We start from the raw sequence: 10,396 nt of genomic DNA, 5'->3' as shown, positions 1-10,396 counted from the left end.
CCTTCCCTGGCTTAGGTAGGGTAATAATCGTTGCTATAAACATTTCTGGAGGGAATGATGCTGCCTTGGTCGCCGCATCAAACACTTGCGATAAGTGCGGAGCTAAAATCTTATCAAACAGTTGATAGTATTCTGACGAAAAGCCATCAGGGCCTGGAGCTTTATTTCGCGGGAGGGAGGAGACAGCCTTGGAAATTTCTTGTGCAGTAAAGGGCGCATTCAATAAGGTGAGATCCTCGGTAGAAACCTCGGGTAGGTCAATTGAGGCTAAAAATTTGTTAATAGAGGACTCTGTGGGCTGAGGCGTGGAAGCATCTGCGTGTAGGTTATACAGTGACTCATAAAAATCACTGAAAATGTCTGCAATTTCCTTGGGGTTAGTATGTTTCTTTTTAGTTCTAGGGTCTATGAGAAAGGGCAATTTTTGCTGGATAGTTCTGTCTCTGACCTGATCCGCCAATAGTTTACCCGCCTTATTGCCGTACCTATATGTTCGAGCCTTCAGAGCTCTGTATTGTTTGTCGTGTTGAGCTAGTAATAACAGTCGTAATTCCTGCCTAGTCGTGAACAAGGTTTCTATTAGTAACCGAGAAGGCTGCCTCTTATTCTCAGTTTCCAAGCTGTATCTTATCTAACAAGTCATTCAATCTCTCTGTCCTTTGTTTCTTGAGTTTGCTGCTCCGCTGTATAAGTAAGCCCCTAATAAAGGCTTTGTGGGAATTCCACAAGATAAATGGATCTGACACAGAGGGGGCATTTCGGGTAAAATAATCTGCAAGCTCAGTTTCTATAAATTGTTTGTGGCAGGGCTGCGATATAGTGTAAATATCATTCCGCCATCTGTTAGCTCTCGTCTCCAGGCGACGATCCACTACATCAATCGAAATTGGGGCATGGTCTGACCATGATATGCAGTGGATCTCCGACCTGGAGACTTGCTGTAGAGTAAACTTATCCGCTAAGAACAGATCTATGCAAGAGTAGCTCTGGTGCACGTTTGAATAGAATGTAAAATCTGCTTCTGAAGCGTGTTGGCAGCGCCACACATCAAACAATTCAGATTGGGCAAGGAACCTCCCCAAAGACACCCTGCTGGACTGTGGCCTACCGTGCCTAGAGACATCCAGTGCCCCCCCCCGCAATTGCATTAAAATCACCACACCACAATACTCGACCTTGTTGCACTTTAGACACTTTTTTCCTCAACTTGTTGAGAAAAGATAGTTGTTTGGTGTTGGGAGCATACACATTAATCAGGGTAAATCTTACATTATTAATATCACCTATCAGAATAATATAGCGACCCTGAACATCTGAAATTGTTTCTATGCACTTAAATTGCACCGTATTCTTAATGGCTATAGCCACACCTCTCTTTTTAGATACAAAACTAGCCAAAAACACATGGGGGAATAGCTTGTTTTGGAACACTGGAGTTTTCTGGGCTGTAAAGTGAGTTTCTTGGAAACATATTATGTCACTTCGGAGGCGTTTGGCTTCCTTCCAAGCAAGTTGCCGCTTGAAAGGGCTATTAAGACCCTTTACATTCAGAGAGGATATACGGAAAGGCATGATAGAAGGGAACTTCTGTTATTCACGTCAGATAAGAAAGGCAGTACCGATTACTACTGAAATATGGGTATAAAAGGAATACACTATTAACACTGGGCACTTAAAAATTAGCTCGGTGGAAGAAACAGACGTGTATAATCCGACCGTTATCCCTAAAAAGAGAGGTGTGCTCGATACTTTAACCTGAAATCAACAGTAAAGAAGGACGTACAAACTGATAAACCACAGAACCACTTATAAGAGTCAAATGCGAACGTAAGATTGATTATAACAGAACCGTAATGAACGATCGGCTCAAATCGGTCAGTAGAGACAATTCGTTATCGCAACCAACGAATCGCCTTACGACCTGTGCGCTCTACTCGGGGGGGGAGAAAAAAAAAGACCGTGGAAGTCTATGAACGTTGTCAAAACTGTAAACGGCTACATAGCGGCCGGGCACTCAAGGGGGGGGGGGGTAACAGGGGTGTGATCCCCTTGTGTTAAACTTGCTCGTGTTCATTGTTGTCACCTATGGGGTGGCTTGAAGTCATCCTTGATCTGAATCATCTTCATGCTCTGGGTTCAAAATTTTCCAATCTTGCAGAAGTCGCAAACCATCCTTCAAAGTGGAGATGAGATGTGTGGCATCTTCTCTAACTATTTGCAGTCTCGCAGGGTATATCCACCGATACGTAATGCGGTGGTTATGTAGCACTTTGGTAATTGTGGATAGCTGCCTGCGTTGTTGCATTGTGAACGCCGAGAGATCAGCAAAGAATGACAGGTCCTGAAGCTCATCTGGTAAGGATTCTCTGCGCCTAGTTGCTGCCATGAATTGATCTTTAATGTGGTAGAAATGGATGCGAACAATAGTGTCCCTGGGGAGATGAGCAGCCACATGTTTGGGTTTGGGAAGCCTGTGGATGCGGTCTATTACAAGATCTTCCAGCGGAGCGTCAGGCAGGGCTGTTTGCATAATATGCATGAAATGCTGCTTCAGATCAGGAGGTTTAACTGACTCCGGGATACCCCTGATTTTGACGTTATTCCTCCTAGATCTGTCTTCCAAATTTGCCAGTTTAAGCTTCATAAGCATCATCTCTTCCTCCCTGTCATTATGGGCATCCACTAAATCATTGAAAGTCATAGAAAACTCCCCCATTTTGGTCTCCACATGTGTCACTCTATTTGAAACTGAAGCTATTTCTGACTTGTAGTTTCTGGTGAGCGCCTGGATATCAGAGTGAATTGTGGATCTTAGGGACACTAGCATGTCTTTTAAAGTAGTATCCAGGATAGGGGTATTAGTAGTGGGAAACTCTGAGAGGGAGTCCTGTAGCTCTCTGGTGTCCTCCAGTGAGGAATCTAGGCTTACCTCAGCCTCCTCTTTGTCCGTGCTGTCCAGCCTGGGCTTGCTTTTTGCAGGGCTGTTCTCTACCGAAGGTGGAGGAGTGCTGGAAGTCTTCCACATAGAGCGGTGTGGAGGTGCGGTGGAGTGGGAGACAGGTTGTTGCTTGCCAGACTTCTCACGTCCTCCCTCTTCTCCTCCGCCACGTGTGCCGCCGCCATCTTGCCCAGGGGACTGTCGCTGATTGAAGAAATAGTCAGGAAGCCTGTTCGGTTTGCCCCCGCTTTTCCTTTTTCGGTGAGGCATCCTATGGTTTGCCCGCACCTCTTGGTACAGATTGCGCCGAAAAACGAGGCTTGTAAGCTGTAGGAATACCCCCTTTTGGCCCGTAGCTTAACGGAGCTCTTCACTGAGCGTCCATCCGCTCCGCCGGCTAGCCACGCCCCCGTTGTTGCAATATTTTATGTCACACTGCATTTGAAAGACAGCTGCACAAATGTTTCTACCCCCGCCACCCCCCCCCCCAAAATGAAAAAAAAAAAAAACACACACAATGGAGCTTGTTTGATTTTATTTGAAAGGTGTATGAAATCCATTTCTAGTACTGGGTAAAGCACAATGTATGGCTACATGAGCAGCAGGAACAGAGTTACAAGATAAGAATCTTTGGCCACTATGGACATATCACAGATCCTGGATAGGGACATGTGGGGGACAGGCGGTTCCTCTGTGGGATTCTTCATTTGAATGTGATGGATTTGAGCTGGAGGTCCACCAAAGACAAGTAGGAGATCACCTCTATGGGAAAGCGGACTGAAAATGAGAGAGGATTTCCGGTAGGTAGATGTATGGTGATCATGTCTTGCTCAAACTGGAAGTAAACCTGCAAAAAAAAAAAAAAAAGTCAATAAGTGATCTACAAATGACTGACTTGAGGGTAAATGAGAATACAATTATTCAGAGTCACACACTTTTTCTTATCCCCCATGTACACTTCAATGTCACATTATTTCCTCTATTGCCCCCCCCCCCCCCTCCCCCCGATCAGACCAGCAGCAACCATTTGCTAGGTGGTATATAATAGCACACAATGGTAGCGTGATGGATGGAATCAATTGGATCTTCTATGCGGGAGGTCCTCATCCTTCATGGAATGAGCTGAAGGGGTGACCATCATAGCAAATCCTTTATACCCTTGAAAAATGGAACAAGTTCCCCCACCAGCGGGGTTTTTAGGCAGCAAAAAACAAAGATAGATGCATGTCAAATTAATATGAAAAAATGTTTAATATTGGATAAAAACATGAGCTCCACCTGAACACTTAAAAACAAGCTCTTATATACAGAATACAATATTATCAATGGACATACACTGAACAGACTTAGCTATAAATACACTGTATGAAGTAATAACAGTAGAAATATAGTTCTAACGCGTTTCAACCACTTAGGGTCTTCTTCAGAGATGGTCTGTTAATAAAAACAAAATTACACTCATGAATCTATCAAGTGTTCTTTGTATTGGGATTATCTAATTTTTGTTAATATGATTTACCCAATGGTGTGCTTCCAAAGGAATTTTGATTCTATTCATGTTGAGATTTCTATCACAGATGTAGCTTACCACACTGGCCGGCCGCCTATACAAGCACCTACTTCCTATATTTATGGGGGGTACGGTATCCGTGTGACTTCCCGCGAGCCACGCCTCTGGTTTTCCGACTCCACTCCCTCTTCTTGGCATCTTGGCGGAACATACGGACCGGGTAACATCCCAGATATGTGAAGGAAACTGAAACATTACCCTATGGGGGAACTCCACCACTAAGTATTATAACTTACAACTTTATTTCCTTTGGAGAACTTGTTCCATTTTACGATTTGATAGGGGTGAGCAGCACCCTCCGAGCTCTTTGTAGCACTGTGTTCTTCCTGATTATCATCCTTTATACCCTTCACCTAACCCATCATTCAGAGATATGTGCCCAATATGCACAAGGATACCACTTTGCCCCATCCAACATAGACCTACTGTGATGTCTGACCCCTCCTGGAAGGGGAAGACGCTTTCCTTCAGCTCCTCTCCATAGACATCGTCCACCATAGAGTTCAGGATTATCTTGCGCTCATCAAAGCGAGGGTTAAAGTGCAGCACTATATTCTTTTCATCTTTTCCCAAGTTTATGGAAAACCTAGAACGACGGAAACAGCAATTATTCTGCTCAGCTGACCTTGTTGGATATCGTACTCAAGTCATTCACCAGTGGTCCTCCCATGGATACTTCACCATCCCCCACATTATGAATTTACATGATATCAGCTAATATTCCCTCACTGACCTTTAGAGTTGTAGCCACTATGGAACAATTCATCCTGGATGGTCAAAAACAGTGAAGTCATTAAAGACTAGTCTCGGCTCTCTTCTCCCATCCATCCCAATAGTGAGAGGGAGAAAGGAGAGCAGAGTGTCACTACTACTTTGTGCCCTTTCTCAAGAGATATCTGCCCCAACAGTAGATAAAGTGCTTTGATATCCCCAGGGAGAAAAAGGGCTACAGAAATTAAAAGCCAAATCCTAAATTATAAATATAGTTTTATTTTTTTGTTCACATCACTTCCATAAGGTGTCACCATCCTCTGAAGGACCAGAAGTCGCGGAAATTCAGCCAACCCCCATGGGGTGTATGTACCATGGCAGGGAAGAGGTCTGCCAAATCAGACCAGTGGAGGGATGGAGGACTGGTAGACAGAGTGTAGATGGGAGTCACAGGATTGTTAGTTGTCATATTTCAGATGATGGCTGACAAGTTGGACAAGTTTTATCCAGGATGACATTTTGTCACAAATGTTGAAGCTAAATTTGCTCCAATCAAATCAATTTGATGTCTGGTATTATTTAAGGGACCAAATTCCCAGTGAGGGGTCAGTAGGATGGACTGTACACAGAGCACACTTCTACTTCTGTAAGTTGTACATTTGGCAAATTCTAGTATTATACAGAGATCAGACGTATATATTATACAATAAGTAGCCAAGGATAAAAGCTTCACCTACCTTTTACATCCCTCCGGAATGAAGCCCCCCACCTCCACGGAGTGACCGGGTTTGAGGCTGAAGTTATACAAGACAACCGTCTGTATGGGAGAAAGGAGAAAATTTACTACAAAACCCGTATACTAGAGGGGCAGGGCCGTCTTACTGAGATCAGCCCAGGGGCCCCAGATGCACATGGGCACCCCCCCAAACAGGGCCAGTCGTATCTAGAACGACAATATCGACACTGCAGGGTGCAATTGTATACTGCAGCCTTCAAATGGTTAATTGAGAGCCGGTCTCCTGGTGATCACCCCGGTGGAAGAGATCAGATGGAGGAAGAGGAGATCCAGAGATGAGAGTGCGAATAGCAGGCTGTTACAGCTTACATGAAATTGCCTCTGCTCTGCATCACACAGCCCCGCCCCCTCCTGACCCCACGCCTGTGATAGACAGAACATCCCATTATTGGACCTGCATTCTGTCTATCACAGGCACGGGGTCAGGAGGGGCGGGGCTGTGTGTGACGGCGAGCAGAGCCGAGGCAATTTCATATAAGCTGTAAGAGCCTGCTATTCACACTCATCTCTGGATCTCCTCTTCCTCCAGTCATGATCCGGTCCACCATCTCTCTTCCTCCGCCATGGCGAGGCTGCAGTGATGGGCACAGTGAGGCTTTATACTTTTATTCTCGAGTGAAAAAATTAAAATAAAAAATTGGGACAAGCTTGGAGGGGCCCCAGAGAATTACTCTGCCTAGGGGCCCATGATGCTGTGAAGATGGCCCTATACAGGGGGATGCTTATTACACCCTGTATACTAGAGGGGGGGATGATTATTACACCCTGTATACTAGGGGGGGGGAGGAAAGAGGATGATTATTACACCCTGTATACTAGAGGGGGGAGGGGGAGAAGAGGATGATTATTACACCCTGTATACTAGAGGGGGGAGGGGGAGAAGAGGATGATTATTACACCCTGTATACTAGAGGGGGGGGGAGAAGAGGATGATTATTACACCCTGTATACTAGAGGGGGGGGGGGGAAGAGGATGATTATTACACCCTGTATACTAGAGGGGGGGGGGAGAAGAGGATGATTATTACACCCTGTATACTAGAGGGGGGGGGAGAAGAGGATGATTATTACACCCTGTATACTAGAGGGGGGGGGAGAAGAGGATGATTATTACACCCTGTATACTAGAGGGGGGGGGAGAAGAGGATGATTATTACACCCTGTATACTAGAGGGGGGGAGAAGAGGATGATTATTACACCCTGTATACTAGAGGGGGGGGAGGATGATTATTACACCCTGTATACTAGAGGGGGGGGAGGGAGGATGATTATTACACCCTGTATACTAGAGGGGGCGAGGGGAGGGCAGATGATTATTACACCCTGTATACTAGAGGGGGCGAGGGGAGGGCGGATGATTATTACACCCTGTATACTAGAGGGGGCGAGGGGAGGGCGGATGATTATTACACCCTGTATACTAGAGGGGGCGAGGGGAGGGCGGATGATTATTACACCCAGTATACTGGGGGGGGGGGGGGTGTTTATAACACCGTTTAGATTAAAGACAGGTCATCATTTATACACCCAGCAACACCATAACAACCACATGAAGCAGCACCATACCACCATTGCCCAGACCCAGCAACCCTATACAAATCTATACCTACCACCCTTCATTCTCAAACCCTATTCCTTCCACTTACCATCCCCAACAGCACTATTTGCATGACAGCCCAAAACACCAACAGCACCATACCCACACCCAACAACTAGGGTTGCCACATCATCCCTTTAACACAGGACACATATGAATTACACAGGTTCTGAGGCTGATTTAATGCAGATAAAAAGGTACCAAGTGAGTGTACTTAATGTGTGTTCTGGATTAAAGGGATGATGTGGCAACCCTACCAACAGCCCTACATCATCCATTGTCCTAACCCATCAACCCTATACCCACCACCATCCATACTCAGCAACCCAACCCAACCCTCCCCACACCACACCACACCACCCATTTTCTCAGCTTTTGCAGCTTCCATCGGTACTCATACTCACATTATCTGCCATGCTGCTTCCTTATCCGACAAACTTGTGATGAGCTGCACTTCTACCTCTTCATATATAGGAGGTCTGCTGGGGGCGGAGCCAGTCAGGAGGGAGGAGTCACCCCGCCCAGCTCTCCCTGGACTGAGAATTAATTACAGAGAATGAATGAAATGTGGATGGGGTGTGACTGAGCATGGGGCGCCCATCGTCACTCTGCTGGGGTGTCACCACTCACCACAAACAGCAAGGGGGCAAAAGATGACCGTCCTCAAAGTCATTTCTACAACACAAAGGGGGAGATTTACTAAGACTGGAGAGTGCAAAACCTGGTGCAGCTGTGCATGGGAGCCAATCAGCTTCTCACTTCAGCTTCATCAATTAAGCTTTGCCAAAAAAAATCCTGGAAGCCGATTGGTTGCTATGCAGAGCTGCACCGGATTCTCTACTCTCCAGTTTTAGTAAACCAACCCCAAAGTAACAATTTCCATTCCCTGCCCCCCACCTCGCAGGCTATGGGCAGTATGTGATGTCTGTGTACATGGCTATGAGTGGTGTGGGACATCTCTGCACCTGGGAATGGGCAGGGTGGGGCAATTGTACTCTTGGGTACGGGTGGCTTGCAATGTCTGTGCATCTGGCTATGGGTGGCATGCAATGTCTGTGCACCTGGCTATGGGTGGCTTGCAATGTCTGTGCACCAGGCTATGGGTGGCTTGCAATGTATGTGCACCTGGTTATGGGTGGCTTGCAATGTCTGTGCACCAGGCTATGGGTGGCTTGCAATGTATGTGCACCTGGTTATGGGTGGCTTGCAATGTCTGTGCACCAGGCTATGGGTGGCTTGCAATGTATGTGCACCAGGCTATGGGTGGCTTGCAATGTCTGTGCACCAGGCTATGGGTGGCTTGCAATGTCTGTGCACCAGGCTATGGGTGGCTTGCAATGTCTGTGCACCAGGCTATGGGTGGCTTGCAATGTCTGTGCACCAGGCTATGGGTGGCTTGCAATGTATGTTTCTCAACTCCAATCCTCAGGGCGCCTCAACAGGTCATGTTTTCAGGCTCTCCATTATTTTGCACAGGTGATTTAATCAGTTTCACTGCCTTAGTAATTACCACAGCTGTTCCGTCTGAGGGAAATCCTGAAAACATGACCTGTTGGGGCACCTTGAGGAGTGGGTTGAGAAACTCTGTTCTATAGTATGTCAGTCACTTCCCAATATCCCTCTGTCCAGTAGGGCATGCTCCCAGATGGCACACACATTCCCTGGTTTCCACCACTTCTCACATAAGAGGACTCTGCCCAGACCTCCCATGGTCTGCACCACCTGGTCTGGGGCTTCAGCCCTGGAAAGGGCCCTTTAGATGAATAATGCAGGTCAGGAGGTGACGTCTTAATAGGGATGAGCTCCGGCGTGTTCGCATGGTCCATGTGCAGAGCCCGCCAGGAAGTCGGCACAGTGCTGCGCTAATCACAGGCAGTGAGACGCTGCCCCGATGTGCGGCTGCAGAGATCGGGCAATGTCTCACTGCCTGTGATTAGCGCAGCACTGCGCCGACTTCCTGGCGGGCTCTGCACATGGACATGCGAACACGCCTGAGCTCATCCCTACGTCTTAGTAGCTCTGGGGCATCTCGCTCCCATGCCCCATCTCTAGAGGATGGCTTTTTCTAAAAGGGGAGCTGTAGAGGAGGGCAGAGATTTTTTTGTTTTGATGAAGGTAACCAGGCCCTTTTTTTCAGTGGGAATGTGGGGGGGGAACGCATCTCCGGAACCTCCAGCACTGAATGTATTCTATTGAAGACTACTGTGGGGATCTATTGTCACTGGGAATCAATTTTTTTTTTTGTGGGGGTCTATTGTTGCTGGGGGGAGGTCTGTCATGTGTTGGGGGATCTATTGTTGCTGTGGTGGGGTCTATCAAATTCCATACCATTTAGTAGCACAAAATGATCCTTGGTTCTGTACTCGATATAAAAAAAAAAAAAAAGGAGTAGATTAGAACAGAACACCCAGCCTGCATTTAATCTCGTTAGTCATAAGGTTATGATGATTGAGGTCTTCAGAGACATTCAGATTTCCTTGAATAGTTTTTAGTAGGGACCATCTAACGTATGGAGTTCTGTGTTGTATCTCAGATAACGGTGTGTTAGCCAATGCATTCACATTTTCTCCAAACGTGGCCTCATTATTTGGGTACAAGTGTTTAATTTGGGGATAGGTAGTGATTACCATGGTGTTGTGGACATTGGTGGTGCCCTAGTCATGTGTATAACAGACCCTCCCAAATGATGACGAACCTTGGCACCCCAGATGTTTTGGAACTACATTTCCCATGATGCTCTTGCACTCTGCAGTGTAGTTAAGCATCATGGGAAATGTAGTTCC

The 10,396-nt window shown here is 46.5% G+C and overlaps 1 protein-coding gene across 1 annotated transcript; it reads right to left on the bottom strand.

Moving 5' to 3' along the window:
• Positions 1-3,456: 3,456 nt before the first annotated feature.
• LOC143973631 (galectin-1-like) lies at positions 3,457-8,077 on the bottom strand. Its single transcript, XM_077474492.1, has 4 exons — positions 8,018-8,077; positions 5,957-6,036; positions 4,935-5,094; positions 3,457-3,785 (listed from the first exon to the last, which is right to left on the bottom strand). Exons 1-4 carry the CDS (start codon positions 8,027-8,029, stop codon positions 3,642-3,644), a joined length of 396 nt encoding a protein of 131 aa, XP_077330618.1. The 5' UTR covers positions 8,030-8,077; the 3' UTR covers positions 3,457-3,641.
• Positions 8,078-10,396: the final 2,319 nt, after the last annotated feature.

This window comes from Lithobates pipiens, unplaced genomic scaffold, assembly GCF_037356315.1.
Source record: "Lithobates pipiens isolate NorthernLeopardFrog02 unplaced genomic scaffold, aLitPip1_a1.2 Scaffold_88, whole genome shotgun sequence".
Lineage (NCBI taxonomy): Eukaryota > Metazoa > Chordata > Amphibia > Anura > Ranidae > Lithobates > Lithobates pipiens.
Note: the sequence above shows the minus strand (reverse complement) of the source record. Positions and strands in the feature narration are given on the sequence as shown.

Coding starts and splice junctions, on each gene's coding strand:
- LOC143973631 (XM_077474492.1), bottom strand. Junction 5,095..5,956: donor ATTCCGGAGGGATGTAAAAG/GTAGGTGAAGCT, acceptor CCGTCGTTCTAG/GTTTTCCATAAACTTGGGAA. Junction 3,786..4,934: donor AGGAGGGGTCAGACATCACA/GTAGGTCTATGT, acceptor TTTTTTTTGCAG/GTTTACTTCCAGTTTGAGCA.